Raw genomic sequence first — 17,316 nt, forward strand, 5'->3', positions numbered from 1 at the left:
GATCTTGGTCTTAATTGCATTTGTTCTGATGGCTTGCTCCTGGGCTGCAAGGATCAGGCCTTCTGTCTCCTTCTTCAAGGTCCCATTTGTGAGCCATAGCCAGGTCTTCTCCTTATCAACTTTTCCTTCAATTTTGTCAAGGAACTTCTTCTTCTTCTTCTTCTTCTTCTTATTCTTATTATTATTATTATTATTATTATTATTATTATTATTATTATTATTATATCTTTCCCCACAATAAAAAGCACAACCAAGCTGAGAGGCAGTGTGATTAGATTGCTGGACTAGCACTCAGAGCTCATATCCCCTCTGAGTCACTGAATAGCCTTGGGCAAGTCACACTCGCTCAGCCTCCGAGGACGGCAATGATAAACTCTCTCTGAAAAAATTTTGCCAAGAAAATCCCATTATATATGTTCACTTTGGGGTTGAAAAAAGGTAACGCAAAGGGCCTTCATTAATTAAAATGAATTACTTAATTCTGAATTACTTTTTTTTAAAACTGCTTAAAAATTAAGAAATATCAAACTATATGTACAGTCTCTCTGTTTATACCTACATAGCTTGCTTTATAACTCTGGATTTTTCTAGCAGATATTCAGAAATTTTTGCTCCCATTACAGCTCCTGTGGGTGTAAACATCATCTCCAGGTATTTTCCAAAACGACTGGAGTTGTCATTGATTGCCGTGCAGGCATTTCCAAAGGCTTCCACAAGAGGATTGACTTGGAGAATCTTCTCCCTCAAAGCGCGGTTGCTTGCCTTTAGGGAGAGAAAAGGTTCCAGCCAAACAGGCCTGCTTTATTATTTGTTTTTTTCAAACATTTCTGCGTCTCTTCCAAGTTAGCTGGAAAACCCAAGAAATTGAATATTTAAGTGGAATCATCAGTAGAATGCCCTCCCCCTAGAAATCCATGTGGCCCTTTGATTATTGATTTTTCTCAACACATTAATTTAATACAGGTTGAGCAAAATCAAAATTCCAAAATCAAAATCCCCCCAAATCCAAAACTGCCCACATAGATGTCTGTGATAGTGATAACTTTTGCTTTCTTTTTTTAAAATAGTTTTTATTGAATTTAAAAATTTCATACAATAATTACTTTTATCACATAGCAGATATATAATGTTTCATAAATACTTGCATCATTCTTTTATATCTACTGTTGATTTATATCTACTACAATGTTAACATTTATCCATCTATATTTCTTCACCACTGTGTATCCCCCCTCCCACTCCGAGCCACTTCTTATGTATTGTCTAACCAAATCTTCCTGAGGCGGTAGCCCTCCATCCCTTTTTTGATGTCCTTTCTCAATAAATTTCCCCCATACATCCTCAAAATCATTTTTTCCATATCCCTCTTTTAACTTTTAATTTGCATGTTAGCTTATCATTTATTGCCAATTTCCATACTTCTTTATACCATTCTTCAATCTAAACATTTATTTCTCTTCTACAGTTCCTTGCTATAAGCAATCTTGCTATTGTCAATAAATTTGTTATTGCTTCTTTTTCTTTTTTATCCATCTTATTGTTATTATAAATTGATAATAATGCAATACCAGGGCTTCTTTCCAATTTGATGTTCATTATATCCTCTATCTCTTTAAATATTTTCTTTACATATTTACAATGCCACCACATATGTATATATGTTCCCACTTCCTGACAGCCTCTCCAGCAATTTTTGGATGGTTTTTATTAATATTTGACATTTTAAATGGCGTTAAATACCATTTCCAAATTATCTTATAATATTTTTCTTTAACTCTTATTGATAAATTTTTCAAGTGCCTTTGTTTCCACAATTGCGACCATTCCATTTCATTTATTTTCATCTCTAACTCCTCCTCCCATAATTCCTTAAGAGTGGTATTTTTTCTCTCTCCTTCTTTTATTCCACCCAATATTCTATAGATTCTACCAGTTACACCTTTCAATTTTTTATAGTCATCTGTATCCCTTCCTTTGCTTTCTGATAGTTCAATGTAAACAAACTTTATTTCATTAACAAAATTATTTTAAAATTTATATTACATTAATTGTATGTGTATATAAGTTGGACATGAAATATACATGAATATCTGAAAATAGGTTTTCCCTCTTTCCTAAATGATTTCAAGAATGCAAGAATTAATTAATTATCAGAGTATCTATTTTAAAGTCTTTCCAAAATCCACATTTTAATTTCCTTTCATCTGAGCTTTTTTAAAAATCGTATCAGAAGTGACTTGAGAACATACTGCAAGTCGCTTCTGGTGTGAGAGAATTGGCCGTCTACAGAAATATTGTCCAGGGGACGCCCGGATGTGTTAGCTGGGGGGCTTCTCTCATGTCCCTGCAAGCTAGAGCTGACAGACAGGAACTCACTCCATCTCGCGGATTTGAACTGAAAACCTTCTGGTCAGGAATCCAACTTTCAGGTCAGCAGTTCAGCCGGCACAAGGGTTTAACCCATTGCACCACCGTGGCTCCTAGTACTTCTGAGCTTGAAAGTAACCTATTCAAACTGTGGGAGAAAGTGGGGAGCATTGAGACTCACTACATCTGCATCCTTGTGATCCTAAAACATAGGAGTGTATCATGTGAGCATAGCTAGTGCTTTGCAGGTTGTATTTATAAGGCAAGGCAGTCAATATATACCTTTCCCAGGAAGGTCAAATGTTGCACAATGAGATGGGCACTTTCAGTCTTCCCAGCACCGCTTTCTCCACTGATGATAATGCACTAGCAGACAAAACAGGGTGGAAGATGAATAGTTTACAATCCAGGCAGGGAAACTTCACTTTTCACGGACTGAACAGTTTACAATTTCAGAGGAATAAGCTTCAGTCTTCATAAACTTCAGCTTCAATAGACTATGAAAACATTTTTATTGACTACAGTTTAATTGCTTCTGCAGAGTCCAACAAAACGTACTCAGCTTCTTTTGAAGTCCCATGCTATATATTCATGCACAAGTCAATCTCATGTATAAATGGAGGACACGTTTGGGGACAAAATTATAGATGGATGTAACCTGTGGGTAAGCTGAGGGTCATTCTGCAGAGAGGAGGAAGCCAATGCAGCCGCCATTTCCCAGCCTGCATACAAAAGGACCAAAAGTGGTGCCATGGCACTGAGAACACAAAAGGTTGGTGCTTCCCTTCAGTTCCTCCAGGATGGCTCTTGCCTTTGGCCAATAAGTGAAGTGGGTGTCGCATTTTTTAATAAAAAATTACAGTATAGGGCTCACACTGACCCATGGATATGTGGGTCCAGGTTTTGGGGTTCATTTTTACTATAATTTCTAGATTTATAATTGAATAGGTAAAGGTAAAGGTTTTCCCCTGATGTTAAGTCCAGTTGTGACCGACTCTGGGGGTTGGTGCTCATCTCCATTTCTAAGCCGAAGAGCCGGTGTTGTCCGTAGACATCTCCAAGGTCATGTGGCCGACATGACTGCATGGAGCGCCCTTACCTTCCCGCCGGAGCGGTACCTATTGATCTACTCACATTTGCATGTTTTCGAACTGCTAGGTTGGCAGGAGCTGGGGCTAACAGCGGGCGCTCATCCCGCTCCCGGGATTTGAACCTGGGACCTTTCGGTCTGCAAGTTCAGCAGCTCAGCGCTTTAACACTTCTTTGTCTGGAGTAGGAAACTCTGGGAGGCTAGGGGGATAGATAAACACCCCAGGGGAATCTGGAGTGCACTCTCTGAAAAAATACTTTTTGTTCCCAAATGCCCTCTAGATGCCATTTTCTCAATGCTTTTAAGTAGTTTTGAGTCATTTTTTTAAAATAAGAAGTAAGCAGAAGTCATTTTCTGTTCAATTCATTTTTTTAAAAGGGGGGGCTCCTAAAGCTAACATGGCAGGGTGTGTATGTGGAGAAAATCCTTCGCTTAGAAGGCATTTGGAGAGTTTGTATATGTAGAAGGTAAGGGGAAAAAACCTGTAAAAGAAACAATGGAATTTTGGAAATAAATATTGTAATTGGCTGGTCTGGGGTGAAGGGATAGCACTAGGTAAAGGGTCACAAAAGGTAAATAATATGAGTATGTAATATAGTTAGAGAGTAAAAATACTATAGGAGCTATGATTTATACGATCTGAAGAGAAACCAGAGTATACCTGTATATTTTTATTTTATTTTAAGTGTACCAGATGTATGTTGTATTTCATCTTTGTATTGTCTGTGCTTGATAAGGCCAACTGGCTAATCAATACATTGTTGTTGTTGTTGTTGTTGTTGTATAGGAGCTATGATATACATCAGTCTGTATTGCAAATTTGTTAAATAATGTATAAGTTTTAAGAACTGAATATGTAAAATTCACAATTTTTCAATAATTTAAATAAAAAATTTTTTTAAAAAGGCATTTGGAGCAAAATAATTTATTATTGGAGGAAAAAATGTTGATCTCCCCTACCAAGGGACGTTCAAAGCCAAATAAGGACTGCGTGGGGGTCACCCGCAGCCCTCAAGCCAATTTTAATTACTCCTACTATTACGTCTTACTTAAGCAACATGATTTAACAAATTAGAACTAATTACAAATCAATATGTGGAATAGAACTTTTCCAAGTTAATAAACCACCCTTGTCTCAACATGTCCATATCTGCCATGTACTGTTCACAGAAGTACTTTACAGAAACCCTTCACCTTATCTGTAACCTGTAAAATATTTTGTTTTGTCATGCCCATTGGAACCTTTAAATGAGAAGTTTCCAACTGTGTGTTGCAACACTCTAGTGTGTTGGCTGCATTGTATAGGTAATGAGAACAAAAAACCTCAGAGTCTATGTGAAATAAGCAATAAATCATACTTTACAAAAATATAACTGAAAGACTTTGCTGAGATACGAGGGCTATCCAGGAAGTACATTACGTTTTGGAATTAAAAATGAACAAAGTACTGTAGAGTCTCACTTATCCAACACTCACTTATCCAACGTTCTGGATTATCCAACACATTTTTGTAGTCAATGTATTCAATACATCATGATATTTTGGTACTAAATTCGTAAATACAGTAATTACTACATAGCATTACTGTGTATTGAACTACTTTTTCTGTCAAATTTGTGTATAACATGATGTTTCGGTGCTTAATTTGTAAAATCATAACCTAATTTGATGTGTAATAGGCTTTTCCTTAATCCCTCCTTATTATCCAACATATTCGCTTATCCAATGTTCTGCCGGCCCGTTTATGTTGGATAAGTGAGACTCTACTGTATAGGAGAAAACATTTACCATAAGCAGTTGAAAGCCACACCCAAATACCACATCTCACGTAGATGCCATTCAAATCTAGGCACTTATCATAGCGATAAATGAGCTTGGAAACTCCTTCCCCACTAAATTCTGCCGCCTCCATCGTCAACCACTTGTTTCCAACAATGGCGGCATGGCTGGCAACACAGTGTTTTGGCGATGCTGCACAGCTATGGGAAGGGTTGACGAAGGAGGTGGCATTTTCTGGATAACCCTCATATATTGAATCTTTTTCATTATTCTGATTCTCTTTTTCCCATATATCCATTCTCTCAAGGTATTATCCCATCTTTGCCCAATTCTCATCTTTGATAGCTATTGTTCATGCATTTACTGTAACTTTTAGTTTTCTCCTTCTGAAACATCTGGGAGGATGGGATGGACAGAATATCAGTGGTTTTTAGCAGTTATGCTGCTTTTCAGCAATTTAATCTTCCTGACAGTCACGTTTTTGAGGTTTATTTTTCACATTTCTTTAAAGGGTACATTCCAAAATAGATCAAACCACCATTGCTATACATCTTGCAGCAAACAGTGCAAAGGTGGAAATGTCAATTCTCAAATACCCTTTGTCAATGAAACAAAAAACAAGAACCTATTTCATAGATAACAGCCACCTGTCTGTTATATTTCACTAACAAAGCAGTGCAAGATTACAATCTCCAGGGTATATAGGCTTCTATTTCTGCGGCACTATATCCCATTTTCATTACAATCATAGCCATATAATTGGATTTGCATCCTCATTACATTTATATTAGAAATATTCTGATGGTATATTACCATGAAAATGAATGATCATGGAGTTAATCACTCTTATTTTCTATGACTTATGGTCACCGAACCTGGTACTTCATGGACTTGTCCCAGTACACCACTGAATACCTGACAGAAAAATAGACACAAATGGTGCCCCTGAGAAGGGAGAAGATATATAGGGTCCGGAGATGAGTTGCTGTCAGCACACAAATTAACTTTGTATACTTTTCATTGAACTGTTTATATTTACATTGCAACTCTTTATGTTATCTGAAGCTCACCCTTTGTGTAAACCAGGCTTGATGATTAATCTCATCATGGACTGCTTTGTATATTGCCTCAGAACATTCCACCTGTCCACACCCTTTTCAAGGCAGACCTTCCAAATGGCTCCACCTTCAAATCCACAAATGACAGTACTGGCTCCAGATGAGGAACCTGAGAGACTATATAACAGATATTACCAATAATGCATTTTTTACATTCTTATACTGGATTTGGTCCAAACTTTATCATTTCTACAACAAATCCACAAAATCAATTTCGTCATGGCTATCGTAATGTGTAAAGGACTACTAAGAACATCAGAGTTCAATTTTGGCTGTGCACAACCTTACAGAGCTCCACATGTATGTGTGTGTGGTTCCTTCTAGTCATCTGTTGATTTAAGGGAATCTCCATAGGGCTGTCTTAGGAAGGAATCCTTGGTTTTGCCAGTTCCTTCCTCTGAAAAATAGATGACACTACCTGATATTCATAGGTGGTCTTCCACCCAAGTATTAATCAGAGCTCTCCTTGCTTAGCGTCTAAGAACAGGTGGGATTGGGAACAACTGGGTGTAATAACTCTCAAACTAAATGGAATGGTCTGCAAAGTTTAATAGATCTTAAAACTGAAAATTTCAATATACAGTAGAGTCTCACTTATCCAACGTTCTGGATTATCTAACGCATTTTTGTAGTCAATGTTTTCAATACATCGTGATATTTTGGTGCTAAATTCGTAAATACAGTAATTACTACATAGCATTACTGTGTATTGAACTACTTTTTATGTCAAATTTCTTGGATAACACGATGTTTTGATGCTTAATTTGTAAAATCATAACCTAATTTGATATTTAATAGGCTTTTCCTTAATCTCTCCTTATTATCCAACATATTCGCTTATCCAACGTTCTGCCGGCCCGTTTATGTTGGATAAGCGAGACTCTACTGTATCCCCAAATTACGCAGACAATGCTAAATATTTTTTAAAATAGTGTTTCCATACCTGGTCTTTGTTAAATGTAATCATGCCTTGATAGGCAGCATCTGCAGAGGCAAATATGTGAGGTGGATTTGAAGAACGCTTCACACCATGGTACAGCTTGGAAAACTAAATAAGAAAAGAGAATAGTCAAAACACAAGATGTGAACTACGCCACAATTTTCTGCCGGTCATAAAACTATAAAGGGAAAACATTCCTCCTGATATCTACTTTGAACAGTTTTGCTTGCTTTTTTGCACAAACATAGGAAGCTGCCTAAAATCAGATTCTATCTGGCCCAGAATGGATGACTAGGGGATTATGGAAGTTCTCAGTCCTAATAATATCTTTTACAAGCTCAGATCTAGCCCAATATTGTCCATTTCAATTGATAGGAGGTCCCAGGTTGTCAGAGAGATGTCTTTCTACTCTCTGCTTCCCAATCCTTTTATATCTGAGAAATATGCACCACAGTAAAGGTTCAAAACATAGAACACAATATGTATATTAGAGCATCATATACATAATAATGTTAACAATAATACAAATAATACAACTGATGATCCAATTCTGTCAGCTGTAGTGGCACACAGTCGTAACTTACAGAGTATAAAGATTTTTAAACTGCAATCATCCAGATTTAATTGCTACACAGAGCAGTTTTCAGTATAAAACATATATCAGACATATATCAACAAGACTCCAACTAAAGTTTGTTAGCGACACAGTATGTGTACATTCAGTCTCTTCAAAATGGCATGTAATATGCTGTAAAACTAAATATATCAGTGTACAAATCAATTGGCTTAAACCTGGCTTGGAGTCAAAACAAATCAAAGTCTCTGTAGTCTTGGAGTAGTTCTATAGGACTCCTCAGGATGTAAATGCAGTCAATTGGCTGTAGCTTCAGTTTGTAACAAATGTTGCAGTCATTTACAGTTCCCGGCCAGGAAGCCCGGTCAGATAGATGTTATTTTAAAGTGGCTGGCTGTGAGCCGAAGTAAGCTATCCACATAAGCCGTTTACTACTGGTTCCCAGGTTTACTCCAGTTTCAGTTAACCCTTCATTTGGTAAGCGGCAATGTTTTGAATATTTGTATTGTTGGCTCAGCTTCAAGTTTTATGTTTGCAGTGTCTACGTGCTGATTGTGGATTCTATAGTGCAAGCCAGAAGCACTGGGGATAAAATTGAGGGGCTTCAATGTTAACAGCAATTTACTCTCCCAAAGAGCCATCCCTACGCCTTCTTTTCAGTGATTTCTGTAAGACACTTGAAAGCACAACTAAACCAAATACAGTAGATGCCATGGAAGGGAAAGTACAGGGAAGCACTTTATTATTAGAACTTAAAATACCTTGCATTGTTTGATCTCCTTGCGATCACAATGTGATTGTCCCATAGTTAGCATTAAAAAAAACAACAACAACAAGAAAATTCTCAGCTCTTTCTTACCTGTGGAGAATATATACTGAGGTTCTGGAAGGGGTTTAAGGCTATTAAGATATCTCCAACATAAGTATAAATCTGCAAGTCTGAAAAGCGCTTCTGCAACTGATGAATAATTGTCTCCTGAAAAGATTACAAGTTTTACAGTCAAGCAGTATTTTTTGCAGATAGGAAACTCATTGTGTGGAAGTACATCAATACATGAAGCAATAAGCGATAATCTGAAATGTTATTTGTCACTTACGTCAAATATTGACTTCTCTATATAAAACCATTGTTTTCATAGTCTCATATCTCTTGCTAAGATAAATCTATAACTAGGCCACGTTGAAAGTAATAAGCCTGTCTGTCAAGTTTATTGTGTGGCTCAGAGAAATAAACTGTAGATATGCTAATATCTAAATATATAGTGGGAAAAGAAAAACACAATAAAATATATTTAACTTTCTTGACGCATTGTTAGTTAAAAAAAAATAGAACACTTGTCCATAACATTAAGCTAAATTGCTTGCTGTAAACAGAAAATGTACAATGATTTTGCTTACGAGTGTGCCTTTTTAGCTAAGGCTCAAATCCAGCTAAAGTAAAGCACTTTTACATGTCATTAATTTCAATCAATTGCCCATTGAATTCTACTCTCACATAAATGTGCTTAAATTTGGCAAAGTGGAGGCTCTACTTTCTTTTCAATAAAATAATAAAAATGAGATGAGGGGTTGAGGGGAAGCAACCAAACCTAATGTTTGCCTACTGTTATGCTTGTACACCCCATTTTGTTAGATACAAGTCCTTGCATCAGTGTTTTTAAGAAGTATGATAAATAAGTGGGCCAAATAACTGTAATAGTAGCAGTGGACCTGCACATTAAATCTAGGGCTGCCACTGAACCTACATAATGATTTAAAGCAGAAAAAGGACAGGCAGACCTATTATCCCTTAGGGATGCAATGAGTACTCACAAATACCCTGCTTACAGCTGAATTATCTATTCCTGACAAATGAAAAACACTCTGTGGGAAGAATAATTCTCCTTCTAAAATTCCCATCAGTTCAAACAAACTTTCATTTCTTTAAAAAAGCTAGTTAGATGGGAATCTTTCCCAGATGCTGGGAAATGCTGTGCACGTTACATGGTTAACTGCAGAAACAACTTTGTTCATATTCACAGTTTACACAGAAATAATACAGATTGAGTATCCCTTATCCAAAACACTTTGGACCAGAACTGTTTTGGATTTTGAAGGGGGGGGGGGGTTAAATACCTTACTGCATATACAGTGTTCCCTCACATATCGCTAGGGTTAGGTTCCAGGACCACCCGCAATAAGTGAAAATCTGCAAAGTAGGGACACTATATTTATTTTAATATTTATACATTATTTTAGTAGTTATACACTACTATTATACAATCGTGTGTTAATAAATCGCTTCCTTCTCCTCCCGTTGCCACTTGGGCTCCTTTTCTCTCCCATTGGTTTCTCCTTCCTCCCTTCCTTAGGCTGTAAATTGTAATTTTTTATTATTTATAATAGCCTTTTAGAGTTTATTGAAAAACCGCAAAACAGCGAATCTGCGAAAAGTGAACTGCAAAGTAGTGAGGGAACACTGTACATGCTTTAAAAAGGGCTGTGGCACAGGCTGGAGAGCAAGCCAGCTGCAACCAGCTGCAATGAATCACTCTGACCAGGAGGTCATGAGTTCGAGTTCATGAGTTCATGAGCCTATGTTTGTCTTGTCTTTGTTCTATGTTAAAAGGCATTGAATGTTTGCCTATATGTGTAATGTGATCCGCCCTGAGTCCCCTTTGGGGTTAGAAGGGTGGAATATAAATGTTATAAATAAATAAATAAATAAATAAATAAATAAATAAATAAATATTGGAGATGGAAACTGAACTAAAGGCAGGGCAAGGCAAATAAGACTGGGCTCATTTCTCAGTAGTCCCTGCCCAATTAGACCAAAACTGGCAAGGCTTTAGAGAGAGGAAAAAACCAGTGCAAAGGAATGAGTGTGGTTCCATGTAGGGAAATAAATGAATAAAAATAACTTAGAGTAGGGGAAAAATGGAAAAAGAAAAATAATGCATTGTTCCAAGAAGTAGAGGCTATCTACCTCACATCTATATTCCAGTATTTCACAGATGAAAGCTGGGAGATGTGTGGCCAGACAGCATCATACTGTGGCCCATAATGAAGAATACAAAAGCTTGAACAGGCTGCAGCACTGGATTCGTATTCTAGTTCAAAGCAGATAATGTGGGATTTTATTCAGCTGTGTGGATGGGGCCAAGAACAGGTTTTGAGGGGACATTGGGATCTGCCAAGGGGAAGAAGGGATTTGGCTCTCGTCCCAATCCACTGATGAAAGTAGATTCTATCAGCAGAACAGCTCCATGTGATCTGATGTATCACATGTGATCATTGGAACTAAGATTAACAAGTATATGTAACTGGAAAGCAATATTCACCATGGTTGCTATATTACAACCTTTATGGACATGCTACTAACATCTAACCTAAAAAAGAAGCAAAAAAGAAGTTCAGAAATATATATATCCTAATATTTATGTTTTAAAATGGGGTTTTTTTGGTTGTAGCAAGCACAAATAATAATTAACCTAACATCATTCATCACTTGATTATCCAGTGTAACAGAGCAATATAAATGCTCAGAATATAAATGAAGCTATGACAGGAGATCACAACCATATGACAAAGGGCTTTTTCTCCATCATATCGGAGTTATGAACAATTAACTTGGTGACATGATGAAACTATCAGTAATGTCTCAAAGACAAGAGCAGGCAGCAAGATCACTATTTGGGAATTCATTAACTTGGCATACCTTACCTCATCCAGGACTTCCAGGTTTACCAAATCATCATCGGGAGAACATTTGTCTGATGCATCAACTCGATAGGGTCTTCGAGTGTGTATTCGCTCATGCCTATAGAAGCATCAGAGACTTTGTGTGAGAACAAATTCCTCGGAAGGCCAAAGGCAATAGGAATTCAGTATGTGCTCAGGCTTTTTCCAAGGATAATTTTTTAAAAGCACTCAACTGATCTTCTGCAAGGAAATCGATACTGGGTATATTTCTCCCTGCCCCTCTCCCATGGTTTACAGGCAAGCTCTTTTCATTTAGCTTTCAACTGGTTAGGTCAGAAGGATATTGTTATGGATTATGTATTTTAAAGTATATTTTGAATATGTTTTTAAGCTGTTTTGAATCAAAATTTTGATTAGTTGGTTTGTTTCATTTTTGTTTAAAATGTATTTTGTTGTTTTAGGCGTATTTTGTTTTTAACTATGCTGCAAGCTACCTTGTGTCCCATATTGGGAGAAAGGCAGGATAAAAATAAAATAAAAATAAAGACAAATAGCCTGGCAAATAATAGATATGGCTGCTATATAATGTAACCCTTCCATCCTCTTCTTGATTCAAAATGACCTAACCACAAGTCCTGCAAAACTTGGCCAATGTCCCTCTGCCTGATTCATTTATACAGACCGAAAACCTCTTATTTGGCATTCCAAAAGACTCTAAAATCCAAAATTGCCCACATGGGTAGCTGAGATAGTGACGCCCTTGCTTTCTGATCCTTCCATATACACAGACTTTATTTCCTGCACAAAATTATTAAAAATATTGTATAAAATTACTTTCAGGCTATATGTATAAGGTGAATAAGGTAAAGGTTTCCCCTGACGTTAAGTCCAGTCATATCTGACTCTGAGGGTTGGTGCTCATCTCCATATCTAAGCCGAAAAGCCGGCATTGTCCATAGACACCTCCAAGGTCATGTGGCCGGCATGACTGCATGGAGGGCCGTTACCTTCCCACTGGAGCGGTACCTATTGATCTACTCACATTGGCATGTTTTCGAACTGCTAGGTTGGCAGAAGCTGGGGCTAACAGCGGGCGCTCACTCCGCTCCCCGGATTTGAACCTGCGACCTTTTGGTCCACAAGTTCAGCAACTCAGCGCGTTAACACACTGTGCCTCTGGAGGCATATATGAAACATTAAAACATTTTGTGTTTAGACTTGGGTCTCATCTACAAGATTCTAATTACATACGTACTGCATGAACAAATGCAGGTATTCTAAAATCAAAAAACAAAAAAAAAACCCAAATCCAAAACACTTCTGGTCCCAAGCATTTTAGATAAAGGATACTGAACCTACACCTGATCTAGACAGAAAGCTCTTGGTGGATTTCCAATGCCACATTGAGCCTAGGTTAAGATGCTTTGTTTTGCTTCTATTTTGATATGCCTCTGTATTTGTGTTAAGCCTTATGAACTATCATTACATTAATTAATATAGGTATACATTCACAGTGAGAGCCCTTGACTAACCCAGTAACATTTGTATTGCTTAGTGAATTGGCATTTAATGTTGTACCAGATGTCCTCAGACATAACAGTTATATTAACCAATTAGAAGACAGATTAACAAGTGACAGCTTTAAAAAGAAGGCAAAACAACTTTATCCAACAATGGTGTGCTTTTGTCACACACAAAATCCTATCTTCCTTCCCGCTTGATTCCCCTGAGTGGAGAAACCTAGTCAGGAAGAATCAGGTAAGTTCCAACCTAGGCTCGGGCTGTGGCGCAGGCTGGAGAGCAGCTGCAATGAATCACTGCAATGAATCACTCTGACCAGGAGGTCATGAGTTCGAGGCCCGCTCGGAGCCTATGTTTGTCTGTCTTTGTTCTATGTTAAAAGGCATTGAATGTTTGCCTATAAGTGTAATGTGATCCGCCCTGAGTCCCCTTCGGGGTAAGAAGGACGGAATATAAATGCTTTAAATAAATAAATAAATAAATAAATAAATAAGAAAGCTCTGAGGCCTCAGTCAGAGCACTACGATCTGTTCACTCAAAGTATCACATGGCATGCATGTTAATGTGGGATTGGTGTATTGGTAGTGTTTAAATGAAATTTGTGTCTTGCCTGTATTGCATACTGATTGCATCATCCAGAGTGTACTATAGTCTGGAAAGAGTTAATTACTAAGAAGCTGTAATGTCCTTGATGTGTGGCTGGAGCTGGGGAGTATCCAGACACAAGTGTATGTGCATTGCTGTTTGCATCAGTTCAGTTCTCTGTTCCCAGTCGAGTGCTGTCTGCCTAGAGTGAGAGTCAAGTCCTGTGTTCGTCTGCAAGTCTGTTTGTCTTGATTATTACTGCTTACAGTAAAACTTGTATATAGTTTTTCCATCGGCTCTCGTGTCTCTTCGTTCAGCGTTCCACTGACTCCATCCAATTGCTGCTGCGCTGCATAAATTACTCTGACAATGCAAGCCCTAAAGGGACCTGAGGCAACTGCTAAAGCTACTGGGCACATTTTGGCATTTGTATCACCAAAAACATTTTCCCTATTCCCTGTCCCTACACACATCTCTGTCCTTCAACACCTCCATGTCATCTTCCATCATCTCTTAGGAGTCCTTACATGTTGTCTAATGGTAGGACTGACCCTGAATTCTATATGCAGACAGTCCTTGAGTTACAAATATCTGACTTACAAATGACTCATAGTTGAGAACAGGTTTGACAACAGGAAGTCAGAAAAATCTATCCCTCAGAATGGAAATTCACTCCTGAAAGAGTTATAATGGGGGGAAAGGTGTCTCCACTGAAGCTTTCTCACCAATCCTTGTTTCCACAACAAGCCCATTTTTCAAAATCCAGGTATCACAAGTACAGAAAGTGAGGTGGAATCTTCTGAACAGGAGCACAGACAAAAAAACAAGCACCACAGGGGTGTTAACTATGCTACCCAAAGTGTGTGTGTGTATGTGTGTGTGTGTGTGTGTGTGTGTGTGTGTGTGTGTGTATATATATATACACACGCACATACATACATACAGTAGAGTCTTGCTTATCCAACGTAAATGGGCCGGCAGAACGTTGGATAAGCGAATATGTTGGATAATAAGGAGAGATTAAGGAAAAGCCTATTAAACATCAAATTAGGTTATGATTTTACAAATTAAGCACCAAAACATCATGTTAGACAACATATTTGACAGAAAAAGTAGTTTAATACACAGTAATGCTATGTAGTAATTACTGTATTTACGAATTTAGCACCAAAATATCACGATATATTGAAAACATTGACTCCAAAAATGGTTGGATAATCCAGAACGTTGGATAAGCGAGTGTTGGATAAGTGAGACTCTACTGTAAAGAGAGAGAGAGAGAGAGAGAGACTGAGACTGGAGTTACACTTAAAAATGTACCTGTTCCAACTTACATACAAATTCAGCTTAAGAACAAACCTACAGAACCTATCTTGTTCATAACTTGGGGACTGCCTGTACATCTATATTCTATATATATCTAGAGTCATAACAAATTTACCACATTTCCCTTCTCTGGTCCCATCATAGTCACTCTCTCACATAAACACTTCACGTAGTTTTAATTTGAGTATTTGCCAGGGCTACAGTCAAAACAGAGGGCTTTGCCCTTACCTTAAACATTGCCCAAGTATCTCCTTGTGTGCTCCTGGAACCAGTCTACATTTCTGAACCATGGTGGCTACGGCATACTAAAAATCCAAGAGTATGTAAGACAGCTTCTCTTTGGAGATTAACTGACAGTCTCAAACAATTAGAAGGAGAAGCCTAATGTTCCAGAACCTCCCTATAATCTAATTACATGAAAAGAATCTTTGAAAATACCTTTTGTTTTAAATGTGCATCATCCATTTCTAGAAGCAATTTTGAGAGCAGAATTTTTTCATAAATAGAAATCGTGCACCCCTTGGTAGATGCAAAAGCTCAAGAGCTTTATTATTCCCACAACCAGCATAACCCAAAAATGCAAAAAAGGAAGGCACCTACTGAGACAGTAGAGCACCCTGCTGGGTAACATTTAGCATTGATCCTCAATGACACTCTGGCAGATTGTCTGGTGCAGGACTTGCTGTGTAGAGAAAAATTCCAATCCAATGTCATTCAAGAGCAGGCAGGCCGATATAGCAAGACTAACACTTGTCAGGGTGTTGAGACCAGTGCTGGATTTGTATTCCGTGACTTTGTACAACTGAGTAATCTCTTTTCCAGGCAGAAAGGGGACTCTGCTTTTTTATGCTTGGCTTAATAATGGCTGATTTATTTCCCCTCAATTTTCTATGTGTGCGTGTGTATATATGTAATTCTAGTGACATGCTCAAGACTGTTAATGAATTAAAAATTGCACAAATTAACCATGATGAATCAGTTCAAAATCTATGACTTGGAATCACGTGATGGAAAAATGTAGGCTGCTCTTGCTAGGCTGCTGTCCATTAATGCTTGTAGTGGAAAGGTTAATGGCTGTAGCTCAATAGTAGCGTGCATGCTTTGCATGCAAAAATTCCCAGGTTCAGTCTGCAGCTCCTACCTCTAGGTAGGAGGAAGAAAGATTAATCTCTGAAATCTTAGCATCAGCACTGACCCTAAGCTAGACAGCCCTGAATTGGTATGGCAACTCCAAGTTTTTACATCTGAGGGACACAGTCACAGTGGCAGAAAATTAAGGCTGGATCTACACTGCTCTATATCCCAGGATCTGATCACAGATTTTCTGCTTATCCCAGATTATCTGGCAGTGTAGACTCATATAATCCAATTCAAAGCAGATAATCTGGGATCAGATCCTGGGATAGAGGGCAGTGTAGATCCAGCCTAAGTCTCTAATTTGATGCTTTGTTTTGTTGCTGTCATCTGATGCTATCAAATGAAAACAAGAATTATGACAATAGAAATCTATTCCTGGTCCTCCCTTAGAGAATCTAAGGACGCCCTCCCCACTATTCTGTACCCAAATCAGCATGCAGTCTAAATGATTTCAGATATGACTTTGCCTATTGTATTCATAAACAAGGTTCTATTTTTGGGCTCCTGAAATACCTCTTAGCATAGCAAGAAAGGATTTTTTTTAAAGGCGCCTCCAATTGGATCAAAATTGTATGCATGAAAGATATCAGGATACTTGTTTCATAGAATAATAGAACCATAGAGTTAGAAGAGACCTTGTAGGCCATCCATTCCAATTCCAAGAAGCAGGAAAATCAGATTCAAAGCACCCCGACAGATGGCCATCCAGCCTCTGCTTAAAAGCCTCCAAAGAATGAGAATCTATTGAGAACAGAAAAAGACATAGAAAGGAATAGGAAAGCCTTAAAAGTGTACTTTAAGGTAAATAATACCCATGGCTTGGAACGCTACCAAAGCAGTTATGTGCGGAAATTTCATTCAACAGAATTCAATTTTAAATAGACAAAGAGACCAAAAAATAAGAGAAATCCAACAGGAAATAGAAATCACAGAAAGGAAACTGAGGACACACCAAGAAACACCAAACTTAAGCAAGAAAAGGAAATTTTGAATAAACAGAGATTCTATGGAAATGGAGCAACTAGCAAAAGATTTGAAATATACTCAACAATACCACTTCCAAAACGCTAATAAACCTGGGAAATGGTTGACAAGAAAACTTAGGAAAAAGAAACAGGAGCAATGTATTACACAGACTATGTCTCTCTCTCAGTCGCATAGTCGTTTCCGACTCTTCGTGACTTCATGGACCAGTCCA

The 17,316-nt window shown here is 37.8% G+C and overlaps 1 protein-coding gene across 1 annotated transcript in view; it reads right to left on the minus strand.

The window, feature by feature from the left end:
• The window catches only part of myo3b (myosin IIIB), a 316,686-nt gene that overhangs the window by 192,845 nt on the left and 106,525 nt on the right, over positions 1–17,316 (minus strand). The window contains exons 9-13 of the mRNA XM_008119035.3: positions 11,571–11,667; positions 8,728–8,844; positions 7,298–7,402; positions 2,650–2,733; positions 560–762 (exon numbers count right to left, since the gene is read on the minus strand). Of these exons, the coding sequence (XP_008117242.1) occupies positions 560–762; positions 2,650–2,733; positions 7,298–7,402; positions 8,728–8,844; positions 11,571–11,667 (606 nt within the window). The remainder of the gene's footprint in view (positions 1–559; positions 763–2,649; positions 2,734–7,297; positions 7,403–8,727; positions 8,845–11,570; positions 11,668–17,316) is intronic.

This window comes from Anolis carolinensis, chromosome 1 (genome assembly GCF_035594765.1).
Source record: "Anolis carolinensis isolate JA03-04 chromosome 1, rAnoCar3.1.pri, whole genome shotgun sequence".
Taxonomy (NCBI): Eukaryota; Metazoa; Chordata; class Lepidosauria; order Squamata; family Dactyloidae; genus Anolis; species Anolis carolinensis.